The sequence below is a fragment of the Notothenia coriiceps genome, unplaced genomic scaffold (assembly GCF_000735185.1).
Source record: "Notothenia coriiceps isolate Sejong01 unplaced genomic scaffold, NC01 NC01_scaffold00024668, whole genome shotgun sequence".
In the NCBI taxonomy this organism is placed as follows: domain Eukaryota; kingdom Metazoa; phylum Chordata; class Actinopteri; order Perciformes; family Nototheniidae; genus Notothenia; species Notothenia coriiceps.
The window spans coordinates 609,683-632,467 of record NW_011357369.1 but is presented as its reverse complement, the minus strand read 5'-3'; the positions used below and the strand labels follow the sequence as shown (position 1 = coordinate 632,467).

The 22,785-nt window shown below is 39.8% G+C and overlaps 1 protein-coding gene across 1 annotated transcript; it reads left to right on the top strand.

Moving 5' to 3' along the window:
• The first annotated feature begins 247 nt into the window (after positions 1–247).
• LOC104955508 (sodium- and chloride-dependent GABA transporter 2-like) lies at positions 248–18,544 on the top strand. Its single transcript, XM_010782842.1, has 15 exons — positions 248–369; positions 4,522–4,731; positions 5,284–5,418; positions 7,304–7,444; positions 8,229–8,310; positions 8,604–8,736; positions 9,125–9,259; positions 10,766–10,869; positions 11,085–11,209; positions 11,466–11,578; positions 11,824–11,961; positions 12,683–12,785; positions 13,096–13,196; positions 13,464–13,634; positions 16,810–18,544. The coding sequence occupies exons 1-15, from the start codon at positions 363–365 to the stop codon at positions 16,972–16,974; spliced, it is 1,863 nt and encodes a 620-aa protein (XP_010781144.1). The 5' UTR covers positions 248–362; the 3' UTR covers positions 16,975–18,544.
• The last annotated feature ends 4,241 nt before the right edge of the window (positions 18,545–22,785 follow it).

The window sequence follows — 22,785 nt, the reverse complement described above, 5'->3', positions numbered from 1 at the left end:
TAATCTAAGGGGCCACCTAAACACAAGTGTGACCAGTCTCCCCTCCATTCTCCCGGGTTGCTCTCTGGGCAGAAAGGCCCTGGGAGAATGTGTGTGTCAAAAGGTTACGCAATCAGCCCACCATGCTGAGACAGCACAGACCTCTAGTGTGCTGTGGGGAGTGAGTGTGTGTGTTTGTGTGTGGGGTGTCTGAATGGAATTGGATAGAGGAAGGGGAGGGGGGTATTCGGCGAGGGAAAATCTCACTGCACGGGCTGCACTAGTTTCTCAGATCTCCGCCCCTCCTTGAATGTTATATAGTGAAACATAAAACACCAGCAGGCCCGTATTTGGTGGCCCACTCTTTCCTTGAGGCTGTCATTATGAAAGGTGAGTGCATTTGAATATCAATTATGTGACATAGATAGAAGTTGAAACTACTTTTGAGATACAATGGATATATTCAGAGACATCCTACATTGTTATTTAATTGTTTATTTATTGGCTCAATGGAATTTGTTGTTTGAAACTTGTCATTTTGAGTTTTCCTGAGAAAAAAACAATGCATAATTTTGTCCTGCTAAGGAAAGGCATGCAGTATGAAAACATAACCGATGTTCTCCAGAGCAGAAACTGTATGCACGAGAATCAACACTTTCATAACTTTGTTTTCATATTGAGCAAATGTGTATGCAGCACAGTCCATTCTATGCTGAGATCATGTTGTCCAGTGCTGTTATTAGAAAGCAGATTAAATGTGTTGTTGATCCAAGACAAGAGTTGCTTGTTGTTGCATCCTCAGGCACAGATAACATAATAAGCCATTGCAGCTCATTTTGCATTGTTGCATTCAGATTAATTACATATCAGAGAATATGGCTTCTACTGAGCTTCATCATGTGAAACGTGGATGTTGTTTTGCAATCGAAATGTTTGCTTGAACATCAATAGCTCACCAATTTAGACACGTGACAACATTTTCGGCAGGAAATTCAAACGGATAATTGAAGAAAAGGTCTATATCAACATTTAAGACAATATGCATGACATTTTCTTCACAATGTATGCCATTCCCTTTGTTTTGTGTGTTTTTTCTCCAACCAAATGTATCATTTTAAACCCTTATGTAGATTCAACATCAAATGCTGCAGTCTTTGTTTTTGCGTACAGGTAGACGTGAGACATTGAACCCAACCAACCTTAAGTAACTGATTTGAGTTATGCATTAACCTGTTTTATCCAACTCTCGTAGCCTCAGGGTACGGGATATTGTGAATGTGTAACTCTGAGCTGCACATAATTACAAGAGGCGCCATTATTTCTCACCCCAAAGACCTTTGTCTTCTGCTCTTTTAATGTCTAACTAGTCTATCCCTTTAATCTTTTGTGGCTTTCCACTTTCACCTCAATATCAGTGTGGACTCTACTTATCTCACTTAAGGTCACTCACTCTGGTGAACTAGAGATGCACATATATTTGGATTACTACCAATAACAAAAGACGGTACCACAAGTAGTTTACATTGACAATGAATCAACTGGCTATAAGAGAAAAATAAGTTGCTTGCAATGACGAACCCACAGAGAACGATAAAGGCACTTCTCTGTGATTGGTCTCTCTTTTCCCATGCTACACACTTCCACTACTTTCATCTGAGCTGGTTGCTTTTCTGTAATCTTGCTGACAAACAAACCAAACAAAACAATATAACCTCCTTGGTGATTGTAATCATCACCAACCTCATTAGTTCCCTGCAGCTCTACAAAGTGTCAGAGGCTCTTTCAGCCCAATTGCTTTGTTTTTGCGGTCCACATTTTTACTGTTCTGGTTCACTGTCACAACTCTTATTACCTTTCTTTTAAGGACACCAAAGACAGTTGTTGATGAGCAAACAAAGAAATCGAATGAACTCACAATTCTCTATCTGTTCATGCACCAGCCGTGCAAATGGTGCACCATTTGGCAGCTTAAGAGCGGCATGACCGGCTTTTTCATTAGAGATTAACCTCAAGGCTTTTTTGAGTTTATTTTTGAAGTCATGTTGAACCTTTGAGAGGATCTCTACCAAACCCCATGTTAACAGGTTTTGGAGGGTACTACATATGTGGAATAAGTGGTATATAGGCCTTGTGTGACTCCACAGGAGTGCTAAATTGCCTTAAGTGGCAAATAGTAACATCCTCATCTCTGCTTGAGGCTAGAAACTGGAGGCTACTAACAGGATAACACATCAAAATCTCTTACAAAACTGTCAGCAGCCATGTGGCATGATGGGTAATGGAGGCACCAGGTTTTGGCAGGAAGAAAATGGCATGGTATAAAGAAAGACTGTCCATTGTGAGCCGGGCAATGTTAAAGGAGTTTAAGTCTAAATCTGTGTTTTAAGGGCCATTGGTTTATTAGAATAAAAACTGAGCACTCAATGTCCAGTTAAGTCAGCCACACATTCATTCAATCCTTCAATAGGTCAGTCTGTCAGTCACTCACTCTGCCAGTCACTTGCTCAGTCAGTCCACAGCTCCTCAGAGAGAGGTTAAGTTGGCACTGTTTCCTGGGATAAAGCTCTTCTGTTTCTTGATGAGGTCATTCTCAATCTTTGCATATTTTCTCACACGGTGCCTCTTCTGTGACTATTCTATTAGCATATGTGTATGAACATTATTTCAGCCTGACTATGTTACTATAAATAGTGCTAATATTAAGTCTCACCTATTTAAAAAGGACTGTTTGAAGTGAGGCATTTGGCCCGTGTGTTGAGCTTCCCAGCATTCACAAAGAAACTGTGAAAAAGTGAGGTAAACTGTGATCTGGCTGCGAGACCAGTGAGGATTCTCATTTGCCAGCACAGAGCGGAGAGCGGTGGGGCTCCTTGGGCTTTTGTTGCCCCAAGACTTCATTCCCACCAAGTACCTCCAGAAAACAAGGGGCTCTATTTTTACCTCCGGCCACAATTTGGCTTCAGTGCTGGAGATTTTTGGCTCTTAAGAGGGGTCCAACCTCCAACCTCCAACCTAATGCACACAGCACACACAGAGTCACACTTGTGCTCCACCTCTGCTCTTTGCCAGGAGGAGCACATTCCTTAAGGTGGCTTCAAACAAGGCTGTTGCCTTCAGAATTAAACTCCAAAAAAGAAGACAGCTTTATTGGTCCCGTGAGACAAAGGACGCGCAACATATGCAACGCATTAGTTTGTGTGCATGTCTGAAAGATAAAGAAAGGTTCATGACCAGACGTATTCTTGTAAATGAATAAGTTTGAGCACGTTTCCTGCAGACTGACAACCAATCCATTTGAATTGGGACTGCAACAGCCATCATGCCTGTGAGAGAGCTAAAAGGGTGACAGAGGGGCTGGTGAGGGGCCTGTTAATGCAAGCTGACAGGAGTGAGCACAGTCAGTGAGTTGTCTGTTTCCTCCACAGAGAGAAATTATTTCAGCAACAGTGGCCCCAAAACAGGGTCTGGCCGAGGGCTCGACTAACTTCTAACGTTGTCACGTAACATCAAGCCATTACTGACCTCATCCAACACAGGAAGAGTTGTGACAGGAAGAGTAGTGACATAAATAAAACATTAGATCTTGTAAACAAAAACAGGCATATTTGGCACATTTCATACACGATGGGAATTCTCCTTAAGAACTAGCCAAGGTCCTGAAAATCCTCCTTCTCACTCCAGGTCTTTCACTTAATCTTCAAATAGGTCCCTATTTATATGTATTGACCCGGAAGGACCAATTAAAGAAAACTGTAAAGCTTCTCGAGGACTATTGTGACATTTGAAGCTGGTTCTGTTTTCCTATATTAGTGAATAAGGGGATTTCATTTCTTGGGTTTTATGTTTTTCAGTTCTGAGAGTATGCATGACTGGTAGCTGCATTTTAAATTAGCTGGAGCCTTATAATAGGATGCACATTTAGGCTCACTGAGCAAATTGAGCTTATTCAAATTATTTTGGATGATGAAGTCTAAAAAAACATGTCATAAACATTTTTTTCCATAACCCATTGCCTACTTTTTCATGACTTGCTTTGTGTTAACTGTGACAAAAGAGGTATTCTAAAACGTCAGCTGAATCATATTGGGATGATATGGTCAGATCACATTATCCTTTGACGAAGGTATCAAAAGGAATTTTGAATTAAAAACAAACAAAATGAGTTACTTAAGTTCTTGTTTTACACAAGTATAGAGCTTTAACTGATGTGAATAGTGATGACACTAAAACGTCATAATTTTGATTTTTCAGATTTTGTTCACATTTACCATATTTAAAGATGTCTTAAGATGACATCATCACCAGTTATGGAATTCAATTATTTTCTATTCAGATAAATAGTAACTTTTTGAAATAAATAAATTACAAACAGCACTTTAGAACTTCTACTATGAGATTGTGTCCTTAATTATTTGTCAAAGGAATTTCAATTGAAAACAAGGAATCAGTTATGCCTCTGAGATATATGAAATAATGATAATGCCATTTGCAACATTACTTCTTTGTAATTTTCTTTTCCACTCTTTCCCTTTCTTCCCACAGGGGACACGGAGGACACGGAGGACATGTCCAAAGTGGAGCCCTCCAATGGGCTCAGCAGGCCCCTGGACATCGTGCCCAGCACAGAGGACAAGTTGATAGAGAGGGGTCAGTGGAGCAACAAGATCGAGTTTGTTCTGTCAGTGGCCGGAGAAATTATTGGCCTGGGGAATGTCTGGCGTTTCCCCTATCTATGTTACAAGAATGGAGGAGGTGAGTGCTCAAATACTTCTCTCTGGCATGTTTAACACAAAAGCTTTTGTATTCCTTTTTGTCATACATATCTTGATTTACTCCAAACACAAGTCTTCCAGAAGATCCAACTTTGCACTGATTGCAATTGTAAAGCAGCACAATTAAGCTTCTGATTAAAAATAATAGCTAAGTTATAATCTATTCCAAGGAGATTCATTGATCAATGAGGGTCATAGTTCACAGAAAAGAGCCAGACTAATTTGGGAAGCTAGTTAGCTTAGGTGTGGCTAATGGCTGATAAGAGAGAGCTCACAGACAACACATAAACAATAAAAACATTGTATCAGTTATGTCTGACAGGCAGTAAAAGTGTGTAACTCTCTTGTTAACCACATTAATGATTTCAGATTATTCGACCAGCATAAGATTTTGACAATTTATATCTTTAAATATTCTCTTTACAATACTTTAAATTAACGCATCAGTATCTTCTACTCTACATGGTTTGAGAGCATATTAAAAAAGGTATTAGACTAGTGAACTGCTCCTTTAATCTATGTGCTTATACAGGGGCCTTCTTCATCCCATACCTCATCTTCCTGTTTGCTTGTGGGATCCCGGTCTTCTTCCTGGAGACGTCTCTGGGTCAGTTCACCAGTGAGGGAGGAGTCACCTGCTGGAGGAAAATCTGCCCGTTATTTGAAGGTACCCATTTTATTAAGAAATATAATTAAATGGATATTTAATGTTGTCGAAACACAAAGTTTATAGCTTTACAGCATGCACTTCCAACAATTATTTTACTTGGCGGAAGCATCCATCTTCATGATGATTAGAACGTTAAAATGTAATGATCTAATAATAATAATAATAATAATAATAATAGATTTAATTTGTTAGCGCTTTTACAGGTGCTCAAAGACGCTTTACAGATAATAGTGAAGAAAGAAAGAAAAGAGAAGAAAGGAACAACAAATAAATATATAGTTAAAGTCAAATAATACAAAAACAGTCACACATGAAAAGCCAGATTGAAGAGGTGAGTTTTTGTGAGTTTTTTGAAGGTGGTGAGGTCGGTGCAGTCTCTGATGGGTTGTGGGAGTGAGTAATGATCCCAGTATGCATTTTATTCTGAAACAGTTCGTTTTTTGTGCACCACACTTGTGACAACATGTATACATGTTCACAATTGTATATATTGATTGAAGAGGAATTTCCGATATGTTAGGAACTGTGTGCTCATATCCTTTTCAGTGTACATGTAGTGCGTTACGGTTGGCTTTAGCGTCTCATAGCTGGTTTTCTTGTATTTCTTGCCCTTTTAACATACAACTTAACTACGCACATCAATAATACCACATTTTGGTAGCAATATTTGTTGATCAGCACCATTTATGTGACTGCTCTGAATAATACATGTTTTCTTTGATATGGAAAAGTAGCCTTATGTAGTTATTGTTCAGCCTTTCTGAGGACATTGCAGAGTTTCATTTATGGACATAGTCTTGAAGAAAAAAAAAACACACAATTGTAACCAATTCACCTTTTCCTGCAACCCTGAGATGGTTTATGAGGCATTTAATACACGAATAATTGATTTGCAAACATTGGATGCATAACTCACAAGCCAATGTAGTAGGCTATACAGTTGTTTTATGCAATCCTATTAATTGGTGAAATAGACTCATAATATAAATGGATTACATGGATATTTTTCATTATTGAGTTACTCCAATGATGGGGAATTTAGCAGGCTTTATCAACTATCACATTGTTGACAGGTCATATCAGCCTGTTTGACACTCTTTGTGTGTGTGCATGAAGCCTCGACAAATGAACTCTTTGCACACTCGCTTGCTAAAAAAGCTTCTAAACTTTCACGTCGACATCACTTTATTTTAGTTTGGCGAACATTGCGTGAGTTGTTTTGCATAAACACATACCTGCCATGGATGTATAATAATGATAATACCTGCACGCTTCTGGGTGTTCGGCCGAAAAGACTCCCGCAAGTGACGAAAACAAGGATAAACGTTCCGGGAGGGACCAAGGGATTAAACATGAGAGGGGGGAGAAATTAGTAGTTGAGGCGATATATTTGTTGCAGCATGGGCGTCACTTTGTTAGACAAAGTGGTGGGGACAATTTATAGAGATTTAACATCAGCATAGCAGAAGACAAAATACGCCCCTCCCCTGGGTATTGAACCTCGAGCACCTGCATGACAAGTCAATCCATAGACCTCTGGACCACCGATGTGTTTTTAAAGTAATGAACGCTCAACCATTTTGTTTATCAAAAATTACCCTGTAGTGTAGGCCTATCCTATTTTTGTGTTCACCAATTGCATGCCAGAAAGCGGTATTGGACATCTAAACTACATATACAAATATTGTTTACTTGTTTTATATAAATGAATGTCCCACACAGCCTTTTATTTATCATATTCAGGCCTGGTTCAGGTTGGCTGTATGTTAGACTTATTGTACATTTTTGTTATGTGGCTTGACTAAATGCTGTAATCGCTGAACATCTTTTTTCAGTTTACTTGAAAAGTTGATTCATAAACTTGATGTTTTGTTTGTTCCAGGTGTGGGTTATGCCACCCAGGTGATTGTTGGCCTGCTTAACATCTACTACATTGTGGTGTTAGCCTGGGCCCTCTTTTACCTGTCCAATTCCTTCACCTGGGATCTGCCCTGGGCCTCCTGCAACAACACCTGGAACACAGGTGAGCCACAGCAAAACACCTGCTCCTGCTAGACATACTGTGACAAACACATTAATCAGGTGTCTCCATCTTTGCATGCTTTATGGAGGGTTGAATACATATTCTAACCATATGTGATGGATCGGTGATCTGTCTTTCCAACACATAGACTAACTAACAGACTACATCTTAACAACAATGGATTGCCATGACGTTAAAAGAATGAATACTAATTCCTTGTCTTTTCCTCTTGAGCCATCATAATGTTGATGTTTTTAAATGTTATTGGATGGATTGTCAGGACCTTTAATTCCCTTTCAGGATGAATTGTAATAACTTTGATGATTTCCTGACTTTTCATCTATTGCAATACTTCAGGTCAAATGTTGTATTTGCCCAATAAGTTGGATTATGAACAAATACTGTACCTTAAAAGCGATTGGCTATTCCATCAACTCCAGCTTTACTTTTTGTAGTTCAAGCTAGCATATGTTAGCATGATAACACCTCAAGCTAAGATTGTACAGTAAACATAGTCGCTAGATTACAGCACGTCAACATGGCTATACATTTTTAGTGGTGTTTGTTTCTAAACTACCTAAAACCTTTTCCCCTGGCGTTCCCCTTCACCATTCAATTAATGCATAGTTTAATTTCATCTTATATGGAGTGACTGTTCATGCACCATTTCGCTCCTTCGCCTCAGAGGTGGCATTGTTTCGGTTGCCTGTGTGTAACTTGGAAACAGACTAGCTTGGATTTCTTCACAGCATTGAATGTCTTTCTGTCTTTCTTTTCATTCAAGATTCTTGTATGGCATTTCAGAGGGGGAATAGCTCCATCAATCACCATGAGAACACCACCTCTCCTGTCATTGAGTTCTGGGAGTAAGTGCCTCTTTTTTTGTTAGTCTTGTCCTCAAATGGCCTTATGGTGCCAAGGAGTTCACAAGTATTTAACTTTAGCAATTTATTCTTGAATTACATCCTGTTTTTTTAAATGTATGACTGTTAGACTAGATACAACAATAACAACTGGTTCCAAAGTATTGTAATTTTACTACAAGGTCTTTTGAATTGCTAATTTATAGGACAAGAGGAAAATAGTGTGTGTGTGTGTGTGTGTGTGTGTGTGTGTGTGTGTGTGTGTGTGTGTGTGTGTGTGTGTGTGTGTGTGTCAGGCGAAGGGTGCTGAGAATTTCCTCAGGTATTCATGATATTGGCTCTCTGAATGGGGACCTGGTTATCTGTCTGGCCGTAGCGTGGGTCATCTGCTACTTCTGCATCTGGAAGGGAGTCAAGTCTACTGGCAAGGTAAAACCTCTCATCCATATATAATAGCTAAATATTCACATAGGAAAAAGAGAGTATTAGTAGACAATGGCTTATTCCGTGTAGGATCCTTATTTAAATCAGCTTTTTATGCAGGAAGTGTTGGGTTGATTCAAGTTGCAGAAGGAATTAATAATGCACCAATTGGGCAGCTAGAGTTATCAGTTTAAGACACACCCTAAAATAACTAAAAATCCAACATACCAAACATAAATAGTAAAGCTTCAACTTGTGCAAACACTTTTTAAACATTGTCACATACAAACATCATTTACATTTAGCATAAAAACATTATCTGAGAAGGAAGAATGTCGTTTTGTATACGTCTTGTAGGCATGTCTGAATAAAACATGTTGCTATGTCCCTGCAGGTGGTTTACTTCACAGCCACTTTCCCTTATGCCATGCTGGTGGTCCTGCTGATCAGAGGGGTCACGCTGCCAGGAGCTTCCATAGGAATCTCCTACTACCTCTACCCCGACCTGGAACGTCTGTCTGACCCACAGGTAGGGAATGTCATTTCAGAAATACATAAATGAATGTTCACTCTAACACATGCAGATCACACTGAAAAAGACGATGATCTCATTTAAATCAGAATTTCAATGCTTTCCGAAATAAGTGTATGCCCTAATCTTAAAATTGGTAAAAACTGTTAGAGTATTGCCTTGAGAAAAACAGCTCTACATATCAATTCCACACAGCATTTTTACGAACTTGAGTTACTAAAATGTTTCAGAGAAAGACAAACTCGTCATCCCACACTCCCTAAAGATTACGCTTTGCTATCAGGATTGCAATATCAACCTAAATTGTCCAAACAACATTAGTGGTCTGTTCTTAGCTTGTTTCGAAGCTTCTTCCCAGGGGGAACAAAATCAGATATTGCAGGTTTATTGACACAGGATGTGAATCCTGTCTCGGACGTCTTACTTACTGCTCTCGCACTAAACACAAACCAAGCTTACTTTAAGCAGGTTAACAAACAACACCGCCGCCAATTTGTCTAGAGCGGACAATGTCATTTAATAATGTGTCCAGCAGATTGCCAAGGACTTATCACTGCTGAGGGAACGAGAAAGGATTTAGAAATGGGCTGCTAACAGGGACTTTACAATTTCTTCTTTCCTTGCCGCGAGATTGCAACCAGTGTGAACATTTAAAAGAGGGGCCCTCTTAAGTCCCTCTCAGGACTCAGAGGATGAATACAAGTTCTGTGTGTGCAGGCCAAGACAATCTAGGCTGGTGCAGTTTGTGCTTTGGGACTACCTGCCTTTGTGTCGTGTTGTGTCCAGAGCTTGTGTTGTTGGTTGGACCACCAGTCAATCGGATCTTCGGTTCTGGCTGCTAACTATCTAAAACATGCCCCAGTGCCCCGGGAGCACTCTGCCAGAATTGCAAGCATAAAGAAAAACCTCATTTGAATTTTGAAGTGAGAGTAAGTGTTAAAAGAGGGTGGAAAGTGCTTCACTTTATGCCTCGGGGCGACGGAGATGGATAAAAACGTTGCTGTGTGGGTGGGAGGGTAAAGAGTTTTGACATTTGATAGATGCTTTGTGAGTTTTCTACAAGATGAGAAGGTAAGATTGGAAATAACTCTTAAAATATGTACATGGAGGCTGTCTGAGATAACACTTTATGAAGTAATTGTTTTAAATCTTTTCCCCATTATATTGCTGATAAAAATCGCCCTGTCATTTTTTCTCCATTCCTTATAATTCTGTTTGTCTGAGCTCATAAAGCCGTAACTGATTTATAAGGAAGCTGGTCTGGTAACAGAGACATGAATACAGTCAGTCTGAATACATGTACAGTGTTTCTTAAAAATAAACATTTACAAGTTGGTTCTTGTACTTTCAGCTTTACATGTTATCTAAGGGACTTTTCCAATTCAACAAAACTAAAACATTAAATGTTTTTTGAGGGTTTTGCCAGACATTGAATTGTCGTAAAGTGTGGATACTTCCCCTTTTTGCACCGTTTCATTTATCTTGTTTCTCTTCTGTCCTTAGGTATGGATGGATGCTGGAACTCAGATCTTCTTCTCGTATGCCATCTGCCTGGGTTGTCTCACTGCCCTGGGAAGCTACAACAAATACAACAACAACTGCTACAGGTAAGGACTGAAATCATAATGCACCAACAATTCTATCAACTGCCCAACAATACTTCTCTATTCTGTCATCACAGGGAAATGTAACCTGTGTTTCATCCTTATACTGCCATTATTGCACAGTTGACAATATGATTGGTACAATTTTGGTACCATTCTTAACCCTTTACCACATGCCGTTTCTAATCATAACATGTCCCTGTGTGTGTTATGTGCAGGGATTGCCTGTCCCTCTGTTTCCTGAACAGTGGCACCAGTTTTATAGCAGGGTTTGCCATCTTCTCCATCCTGGGCTTTATGTCCTATGAGCAGAACGTGCCAATCTCAGAAGTTGCTGAATCTGGTTGGTTATTATTTTTATAGTATTAGGTACTACTGTTATGTATGATATCCTTATACAGACTGTCTGAGACTTATTGTTCTACTGATTTGAATTATTTTTCAAAGATATGAGTCATAATTCATTTTCCTCAGCCTGTCAATGGCCTCTATGGTTTAGTGATATTGATGATATACTTTCATAGCATTCCATTAAGCATGTATGACCAATTATAGTTATTTAAATCTCATCTTTTACATTTCAAATCTGTCTAACTCAGGTCCAGGTTTGGCCTTCATAGCCTATCCTCGTGCTGTGTCCATGATGCCTTATCCTCCTCTGTGGGCCTGCTGCTTCTTCATTATGATTGTCTTTCTGGGACTGGACAGTCAAGTGAGTCCGACATAATGCTCCTCACACACAACAGAGATAACAGAGATTGCTACATTTCACTATTTCTATTGTAAACATAATTCTTGCAAAACAGCATTGAATATTTATAAAGACCAATTTGCACAGATCTCTTTAAATGTTGTTTTCGTGTACATGTTTTGGGTAAGTCAGCAGCACACATGCAAAAACAAACATATCTAGACTCATATATACAAATATCTACTTCTTGTGTCTTTCCTGATCAGTTTGTGTGTGTGGAGAGCCTGGTGACAGCCATGGTGGACATGTATCCCTCCACCTTCCGGCGTAAGAACCGCAGGGAGCTCTTCATCCTGGCAGTGGCTGTGGTGTCCTTCCTCCTGGGGCTCATCATGCTGACAGAGGTTTGGGACTTTAGTGTTATTATTTTAACATAACAAGATATTACACATTAAGCTTGTAATCTTGCCAAAAGGAGACAAGAGAAGGTGTAAACCCCTAGTTTGTGTGCAAAGACAATTTATTTCAAACCGGGTTTCAGAATAAGCATTCAGACATTTAGTGTTTCTGCATGACGCTTCACTTCATTCTTCATCTCCCGGGCTGTATTTAGGGATAATAAGCAGAACAGTGGGGAGCCTCCAGTTCAGTTAGGCCGAGGGCAGTTGCACCACAATCTTTATTTTTCAAAGTAATATTGGGCAATCATAGTAAAGACACATTAAAAATAAAATGCTATAAGAATGTAAATAGGATAATAAATGCTGACTCGGTTGCCCTGGTGGCATCTTAGGCCTTTTGTTTCACACTTAGGTAAAGACTTTCTTGTCTTTGGAATTCATAAAACAAACCAAACTCATTTTAAAAATGAAACTGCTTATTTCTACTTAGTGCAGTTTCCTTTAAAGTTTAAACCCTCATTTGATGTAGACAGCAGAGCCTTTCCTCCTGTCAAAACAAGTGTTACTATAAGTGTTTTAGTATTTTCATCATAACAATAGAACTGCCAATTTACGCTTTGCAGAAATGTCTTCAAGTGCAAAATGGATGATTGGCCTGCATAGTATAAAGAGTCAGTCTTTCTTGTATACTTATAGGGTTATTAACCCATGTCTGTCTCCACAGGGTGGCATGTACATCTTCCAGCTCTTTGACTACTACGCAGCCAGTGGGATGTGCCTGCTCTTCGTGGCTATATTCGAGACAGTTTGCATTGCTTGGATTTATGGTGAGAGTGTTAGGCAGGCTATTTGGGAATGCATAAAGGGGGAATTTGAAAGACAAAGGCTTTATTCTCACAAGGCTCTATTCATCCCAGTAAACAGTGCCCTCTACATTCAGCCAATCAAGACCAATCTACTTTTGTCCTCACATTGGAGCCTGAGAGCATTTTATTTTTTGTTAGCTGGTTTATTTGGGGAATAATAAGAATCCCAATTAAGTAGACTTCTTTATTAAGCAGTCATGACATATATTGTGTCTTATTGTTTGATATTGATGTAATTGTATGTGTTTGCTTTATCTCCCCCTGATCACAGGTGCTGACCGTTTCTACGACAACATTGAGGACATGATTGGTTACCGGCCAAGCCCTGTCATTAAATACTGCTGGCTTTATTTCACCCCTGCAACTTGTTTTGTGAGTCTCATTCATTTTCAATATGCATGCTTTCACACTTCTCTCTTAAAGCATGAGCAGCCTCTGCTGGCCATCGTGGAAAATACCATTTGAATTAGCAAAATATCACAAATGATTTGATAAAGCTATCAGAGAATGCATCGAATTTAAGATTAATGGTTATTATCAGTGGTTTTGTATTTATTTAGTGGTATTTTAAATATCAGTAGTGTTGTATCAACGTGAATCCGTACAGAAGAAGTGAAATCTCTCTGTTTCTGTGTTCAGGGAACCTTTGCTTTCGCCTTGATCAAGTACTCACCTCTGAAGTACAACAATGAATACGTATACCCATGGTGGGGCAATGGGATAGGCTGGGTCCTGGCTCTATCCTCCATGCTGTGTATTCCTGTGTGGATTGCAGTGAAACTGTACAAAACCCCTGGAACCCTGAAAGAGGTACGTTTCTCTAAAAACTGCATTTCCTTGGTGCAAATAAAAGAGAGGAACGAAAAATAGGATTACAGATAATTGGGATTGTGTTAAAGCTGCTCTCATAATTTAGTTTCTGTATTGGCAATGGATCACATGATTATGTGTTTGTAAAATGGGTTGCTCTTAGTAACAAATCCACAGAGATGATCACCCAATACTGCAGTTCTTCCAAGGAGCATTTAATCATCATAGCGTATTGCTTTGCCTTCATAGCTTTACGGTCGGGTTCAGTCTCACTGCTCTCTTTTTTCCCCTGTAAACACTACCAGCCCAGCACAAAATGGCACATAAACAAAGATAGCAAAAAGCTGAACATACTGTAACCTACTGTATAGGAGCTAAAGACATATCTCCCTGCTGGTGGAGACCCTAACAGAGATCAAAGCAGGGGGAATATTGGACTTTTGTTGGGAGGACAAAGATTGGTACTTCCTGGATAAGCAAATATGTAACTGTTTGCTCCCATTAACCTTAACAACTTTATAAAGGTTATACTGTGTCAATATTGTGTTTGGAGCCAGTTTCCTTTTTGATAAATACGAGTCATTAGAGTCATGAACTGTTTGTTTTTTAAGCAACAATTATTAGTCTAGTGATCAGGGACTTTGCCAAAGAGCCATAATGCTCCTGGGGCCGTATTCACAAAGCATTTTATCTTACCGCTAGGAGTGCTCCTAACTCGCGCTAAAACATTTTACGTAGGAGTTTTTTCTTAAAAGTTATTCACTAAGCCGCTGAGACCTACTCATACTAAGGATAAATCACTAAGAGTGAACTAAGAGTGACGCGCCGTTGCTATGGATTACGTCGATTCTCGTGCATGAGTTTAGAAGCGGTCAGTACGGTGATTGGTTGTTCAGAGTAGGCGGTCTCGGTGAAACTCATCCGCAACATCCCACAAACGAGCCCACTAGAACAAGGAAATAGCCTAGGCTAGAAATGTATTCCTATCAAATAGTTATGGACAGTGCAGTTAGCAGAATACACGCATGATGACAAGTTTGTGCAGACCACGATAATGACGTTGTATATGCACGTTAAAGAGAGAGAGCAAACAATAAAAATACGTAAATTGCATTAAATCGAGGAGGCAATTAAAAGCACCCTGCAAACTATTATCCAATGAGCATATTTCCAGCACTTAAACACTTTCAATAACAGCCCATACCGCCGTTCAAGTCCCCCTATCATGATGAATGAAAACAATCTGCGTGTTGATGGAATGTACTTTCTTTCTATTGACGAACAAGTCCTCATCCTTTGATGGCGCAATTATTTTTATGTGCGTCCCGTCAATAGCACCGACCACACCGGGCATACCTGCAATTGCCATGAAGTTGGCTTTGATCCTGTGTAGTTGTTGATTGTCCAAAGGAAACCGGATAAACTGTTGGATGATATGTGGTCTAGAGAGCGCGTTGATGGTTTGGTTTATGGCACAGCTGACTGATGGTTGCGATATTCCTAAATCGTCGGCATTGCAAAGTTGCATTTTCCCTGTTAATAAATATCGTAGTGTTGCCAAACATTTTATTTCCGGACTAATCGGGTTATTCCTGTTAGTCGGGGATGTTATTGCATCCCGCTCTAATTCCACAAAAAGTTTGATACCCTCACGATTTATCCTATATCTCTTGATCAATTCACAGTCTTCCATTGTCTCCAAAACATTTCGTCTCGCAGCCATTTTCAGATTCTTTGTGAATAGGTCTTACTGAGTTAGGAGTCCTCTCGAGGACTTTTAAGCTCTCCTAAACTTAGGTGCTACTTTTAGGCCTAAAATACTTTGTGAATTGCTCTTAGTGAATAAAATTAGGAGTCCTAAATTTAAGACTGACACGCCCATTATGTTTAGGAGTTTCTCCTAAATTCGCCAGTTAGGAGCTACTTTTAGCCCTAAAATCCTTTGTGAATACGGCCCCNGAAATAGCCTAGGCTAGAAATGTATTCCTATCAAATAGTTATGGACAGTGCAGTTAGCAGAATACACGCATGATGACAAGTTTGTGCAGACCACGATAATGACGTTGTATATGCACGTTAAAGAGAGAGAGCAAACAATAAAAATACGTAAATTGCATTAAATCAAGGAGGCAATTAAAAGCACTCTGCAAACTATTATCCAATGAGCATATTTCCAGCACTTAAACACTTTCAATAACAGCCCAGACCGCCGTTCAAGTCCCCCTATCATGATGAATGAAAACAATCTGCGTGTTGATGGAATGTACTCTCTTTCCATTGAAGAACACGTCCTCATCTTTTGATGGCGCAATTATTTTTATGTGCGTCCCATCAATAGCACCGACCACACCGGGCATACCTGCAATTGCCATGAAGTTGGCTTTGATCCTGTGTAGTTGTTGATTGTCCAAAGGAAACCGGATAAACTGTTGGATGATATGTGGTCTAGAGAGCGTGCTGATGGTTTGGTTTATGGCACGGCTGACTGATGGTTGCCATATTCCTAAATCGTCGGCATTGCAAAGTTACATTTTCCCTGTTCCTAAATATCGTAGTGTTTCCAAACATTTTATTTCCGGACTAATCGGGTTATTCCTGTTAGTCGGGGATGTTATTGCATCCCGCACTAATTCCACAACAAGTTTGATACCCTCACGATTTAGCCTATATCTCTTGATCAATTCACAGTCTTCCATTGTCTCCAAAACATTTCGTCTCGCAGCCATTTTCAGATTCTTTGTGAATAGGTCTTACTGAGTTAGGAGTCCTCTCGAGGACTTTTAAGCTCTCCTAAACTTAGGTGCTACTTTTAGGCCTAAAATACTTTGTGAATTGCTCTTAGTGAATACAATTAGGAGTCCTACATTTAAGACTGACACGCCCATTATGTTTAGGAGTTTCTCCTAAATTCGCCAGTTAGGAGCTACTTTTAGCCCTAAGATCCTTTGTGAATACGGCCCCTGGTTAAAAGTGTGTATGCTTCCATGTATTGCATAACTGATCTTGAATAATCTCTTTGATATTGTAAACAATAACAGTTTAATGAGAATGATTGATGTTGGTTACTATATATTGCAGTTAATATGTGGTTTTAAAATGAATATTCGTTGTTTTTTCAAACGCATCACTGACATAAAGCAAGTTTTCCTACATTTTATACATCTTCTGTTCACAGCGCCTCGTTTTCTTGACAACTCCTTCCATCGACTTACCGAAGTCGAAGCAGGAGCAGGCGAGGCTGCTGGCCATCTTCGCAGCGGACGGCGACAGCCTCCATCAGAAATCACCTCCCACCAAGGAAGGATACTTCCCCGTTGATGAAAAGGAGTCAAACTGCTAGAGACATGAGGTTTGGTTTCAGAGCCTTGAATGGGGTCAAAGGTCATTCCTTAGCCTTGACACTCTGTCTGGCCCCATCCCAACTTCCCTTCAATACCTCACCAGACACAGCGCAGACTTTAAGAGTCACCTGACCTGTTACTGCTGATCTGCTGCTGGAGCTTTTCTCCTTTTGTTAACAGCATGACGGCGTCAGCGTTCTTACTTAAAGAGTAACACTTATTTGGGTACCATCTTGTTGCCAGTAGCAGAGTCATATTTACACTTGAAAATTGCAGCCATTGTTGTTTCACAGTGGCTAAGAATTTACATTGATTGTGTTTGCTTTCTGAGGAAGCCTTTTTTATGTTTAGCTTGTTTGACATTCCGGTTACTTTATTGATTATACCAGCTATCTGTTGCGGAGGTGTCACACGAATAAAAGCTGTGTGTTTGAATGAACTTCTGCTTATAGAGTGCAAGCGTGTTTCATCCATAGATTAAATAACGCTGACAGCTATGTTTTTACTCTATAAAAAGATTGTTATCATCTCAGGATGTTACATATTTTAATTAAAAAACAAAATCATACTAATAATAACCAATGCGTGAGAAAGCAAGGATTTGAAATGTATATTTAGTAGGATTCAACTAATTTTTGCTGTTCAATATGTTTATATTTCTGGTGCAGAACAATGCTGATTTGCATAAATGTTACATGCTTTTTTTCAATATTCAGATTTTTGACATGATTTTAATTTAGTCACTTTTGCCTTATCTCTAATGCATTGAATTGTTTGAATTTAAAATGTGAAGTGCCTGGAGTTGACAGCTGTGCTGCTAATAATATGAACAAAGCACACTGAGAGGAGGGTTTTATTCCAAAATGAACATCTCTTGTCTTCTCTTTTTCTGCTGTATAGTAATGAACCTCTTCATGTGTTTTTTTAGATATTGGAATGAGTATATGATCATGTGTTGCCAATAGGGACTACTTTTACATATATAACTTTTATATACTATGATAAATGATTTTTTATGAATGAATATAAAACACTTTAATTAAAATATACATTTCAATATATGTATGTATTTTTTGGGACATGGAGTTTGATATTCAATTCATGCATGATCTTAAATCCTCCTAATATCTCCCTTGCTATCAGGTCATATTTTAAAGTATTAGGTTTTAGGATACCAAAACTTTAGATTTAAAGCACAACACATTAAACGCATTACTAATTTGCACCTTGTATAAAATAAATAAAATAGATATATATTTTATCTTTAGGCAGTTGTGGTGATTGAACAACATTTAAAAGTCTAATGTTTCTTATTCCATTAAAAAAAGGATTTAAAGTATTGTGAGTTTTGCCATCTTAGTGTAATGTATGTTCCATAATGAGATACTTTCAATGATTATGGTAGACATGTATAGACAAAACTATGCTGTGATGTCTGGACTTGCTTTTTGTTTCTAAATGAGTATTACTATTTTCATTTGAAATGTTGATGTAAACTTGTTAGTCATATATTCATCGGCAGGCTGTGTGTCATTAGCAGGGTTCTTGAATAAAGTAGGACAAATGTTTTCCAAGACAAAACAAACCTGTTGCTTTTTAAAGAGGTTATTTATATCCAGTAGTGCTGGGAAATCAGCTTTGAGCTGTTATGTTTTCACATCTCAAGGTGCGGAAATCTCTGGAAAGATTGTGGATTGGTCGGGGTATTCCCTTTTAATCTTCTGACAAGATTCAGCAGTGGCGATAAAACAGAATGTATCTCTCAATTTAACATTTAGTGAAGTATTATAAGCAGAATTCTGGAGTGAAACACCGTGCTTCTGAGAATCAATAATTTTATGTAATAACAGGCAAGACTGTTGCTAAAATATTAAAAGTTAATGACTTTGTGCACAATTGAATTTAAGATTCAAAAGCCTCAACTACACAAGATATTACCAGACTTTCATCAACATTAAAGTCTATTTAGTTTAAGTTACACATTTTGATAATTAGGAAGTATATTAAGGACTAATTATGAAATATTTCCTTCAAGAAAGTCAACTATTTAGAAAGTAAACATGGTATGAAAAGCTATGCTAATCTCGGTGCTGATTGATGTTTTCCCTTTCAACACAATACAAAAGGATTTAAGGAGGTGTGGATGTTTGTGCTGCAACTCCCTGAGGACAAGATTTCTTCAGTAAGATGACAACAATACAGCAGCCTCAAAAACAAAAGGCAACGTGTGGAGGGCCTCTTGTGGGATGAGCAGCTCCGAAAAGTTGAATACTGTTATTGAATTGTTTCTTGGCTGTTTTTAGATTATAAACAAGAAGAATGATTGAAACGGGCAAAGGACACACACACACACACACACACACACACACCCCAGGCTACAGCCATGTGTATTTTATTATGTGAAGCACTAAATGGTTTTAGAAAAATATCGACTCTTTGTTTGTAGATATCTACTAAACTAAAGCATAGGCTACAAATAAAGAGAGTAATGTAGGCCTGTTATACTGAGTGATATATTATACACACTGCTCTGCTTTCTGCACGGACCTCACAGCTGTTCTCGGGTCACTACCGGAGGACCGAGGAGTCGAGATTAGAGAAATGAGAAACCTTCTGTGTATCGCTCACTGATTGGACGTTGCAGCGCAAACACTGATCTGATGCTTCTTGACATGAGAGCAGTTTACCAGCGGAGTGAAGAAAACACATGAACCTCACGGGAGTCACTCCTCAGTATAATCAGTGTTTTGTTTCAATTAATGTATCATTTAATTACAAATGTGATATATCTGAACAAAAAAGTGGACAAAAATCATTTTATTCATGTAGGCTATTTGAAACATCATCGCTTTTATCGTTTTACATTTTCATTTATTGTCATTTCCATTCAGCCACAGCTGAGGCATGAATTCCTTGATTTCACTCGGTTTAAAATCCCTGCCTCCAGCTGGCACATTTGAAAGACATGGCGGAAGAAAAACACACGTGTAAGTGCCTTACTTAATGTTATTTGTATGCCTACACCGATCCCGTTACGATAATGCAACATCTGTTCACATTTATTTAACCCACAACTCATATATTTCTGTTATTGAACGCTTTATATTTTCTCAACAATGTTCATGTGAAATGCCCAACTAAAGGCAAGATTTGCAACATGCGTAGCCTATATGCCTACTAATAGGCTACACATAGTATTCGTTATTTATCGGACATAGTGCGGTTGAAAACCACGTGTTTGTTCATTAAACTACCTGCCACATAATGACGTAACTAAGGTAGGCTACCATCACAATCTATTTGTAATAAATAATTCAATTCAACAATGAAGCTGTCATTTCTATGCGGCATTATGTGAGTGAAATGTTAATGGCTTAAGGTTTCCTTTTGCTGATGTATATAAAATATTTCTCCTTAAACAGGGACGGAGGCCCAAACCAGAGCCCTCGTTAAACAAAGGACTGAGAATGAGCACCTGTTCACAGGGAAGAGATACACTGCCAAGAAGGCCTGGGGGTGAGCTACAGTTTTACATCAGTTTTTTGACAATACTGTTTTGCTGCATGGTATGATAATCAATGTAACCACAGTGAACCTGAGTGTGTCATGGAATTATTATGCATGAAGCATATTGTCAGGAGTAATCACACTTTGCATGCCGGGATGCTATAAGTTTACATATTGTTTACTCCACAGAGAGGTTCTGCAGAAGATGGAGTTGGAGGAGTTGCTCACTCCCACCCAACTCTCAAACAAGTGGGACAACCTCAAAAGACAATATAAGGTGAGATATTGTATTTCTAGATACATACAATGCAGCTATTTCTATTGTGTCTTCATGACTGATACATTCCTTGTTCTCCCCCAGGAGCTGAAAACCCTCCCTACAGGGACGGGGACAGATTAGGGGGAGGCCACGGCAGCCACATGGTCGTGGTTTCCCCTGATGCATGAGGCCTTCGGGAGTCGGCCCTCCATGGAGCCTCCAGTCCTGATGGACTCATGGGTCCGGGAAAATGAGCCTACGGCTGACGTGGCCCCCAGTGGAATTGGCTCTTCATCCAGTGGAGCTGGGGCCACTCCTTGTGGCCAGGCAATTGAGGAAGAGGAGGATCCTGGCACAAGTAGCAGCACCACTACACTGGATGAAGAGCCATCCACCTCTCCCAGTCCCCCGCCTGCCAAGAAGAACAGGGCAAGTAGGGGGGCCCTCCTAGACTTTCTGAAATAGGAGGCCAAACGAGAGCAGGAACGTTGTGAGGCCACTCATGCTAACAGCACAAAGCTGTTAGATTTATTTGAGCAATTTATAAATAAATGATTTTGTTTCTAAGTTTTTGCAATGTTTTTATTGTTCCATTTTCATACACTTTGTTTGTCAAACCAGTTTTCATTTGTTAAACCTGTTGTCACAACACAATAAACCGCGAATGAAGGCACACAGTGTGGTGCCCAAGGCCTTCATGTCCTCAAGTCCAACAAACAATAATGGTCTTGAAGTTCAACTGGGTGCACACGTGGAGCTGAGAGCAGCCCTGCCAGTCTGTCTCGCTGGCCATGTCCGCCTCGTTCCCCCCTCACCGGATGTGGTGGAGCCACAGCCAATGTCCCCAACATCCTCATCAGGCCTCAAGGAGTCCCGCTATGGAGGCAGATATTGTGCAGGACACACATGGCCGGTGATGATGAGGGGACAACAGGGTGTGGGTCGGACCTCCAGAGCCCTGAAGAACAGCGATCTCCCACCTAGTTTTCATTCATGAACAAAGGCCCGCTCGTATGATGGAGCGGAGCCCGGCATGGATGCCTGGTTGAAGCGGTCTCTGCACCCTCCCTTGCAGGGTTCCGTTGATGGGTGATGATGGTCTCCGGCGAGGGCTGCAATCTTTTCCCAGTGTGCACCAGTCTGCAAGATGGTAGACTTGGGGACATCAAGGCCCGGGAACCACCACACTGTCACGACAGCCGTGTTGCTCAACCAATAAATGAAATTAAAATATTTACCTCACGGACCAGCCTTGGTGTGGTTTCTTTGATGCAGGACCCCTCAGCAGTGCCTCCAGTGACTGGCGCCCCAGTCTGTAGTCCTGCCATGAGGTCCTTCGGCCCATCCAAAGAACACAGCAAAGGACTGGCACATGAGGGTTTCAAATGGCTTGGATGGGAGTCGACATCCATCTGGCAAAATAAAGATACCCGTTACCTTCCAGCACTATAGCTTTTAAACACTGACAATTAATGGATCTTAAGCATTAAATGCTGGTTGTTTGGGAAACATTCATACGCACCAGAACTACTTGTGATGCTTAACCTCTATTAAACAAATAGCCTGTTGAGTGGCCCACTGCTCCTGCATTAGCACGCAATGGCATCAGACATCGTGCGTTTGGTAAAGGTTGAACCTTTCGTCTTCTTCTCTTCTTCTTTCCTTAATGGTGAATCGCGTTCCACTTGGAGCATATATTGCCAACCTATTGTTTGAGTTATTACATGTTCATATTTAAATCCCTTGTCCTCAAGACCATGCTTTTGAGAATTTGAAGATCAGCTTGTTTTGCTTAATTCTTGAGTTTACTTTCATATACAGGTATTTGCCGTGAAATCCATGCCTTGAGTGTTGAGTTGTTCCCCAGTGCAGGTTTTCAGATGAATCTTTGTCTGTGATAATCGGGCAGCTAAAAAATATAAATTTTGATGTATTGTCTCTGGTTGGTGGCAACCATCACAAATGCCATTTGGATGTTTTCCAAACAGATGCAGTGACTGAGTTAGTCCAGAGTGTCCCAATTTTACTCCTGCTGTTAATGCTC

Bases quoted from the DNA above. Each gene is read 5' to 3' on its own strand.
- LOC104955508 (XM_010782842.1), top strand. The intron at 9,260-10,765 runs GTAGGGAATGTC...TTCTGTCCTTAG, and splicing joins AACGTCTGTCTGACCCACAG to GTATGGATGGATGCTGGAAC. The intron at 11,579-11,823 runs GTGAGTCCGACA...TTTCCTGATCAG, and splicing joins TTCTGGGACTGGACAGTCAA to TTTGTGTGTGTGGAGAGCCT.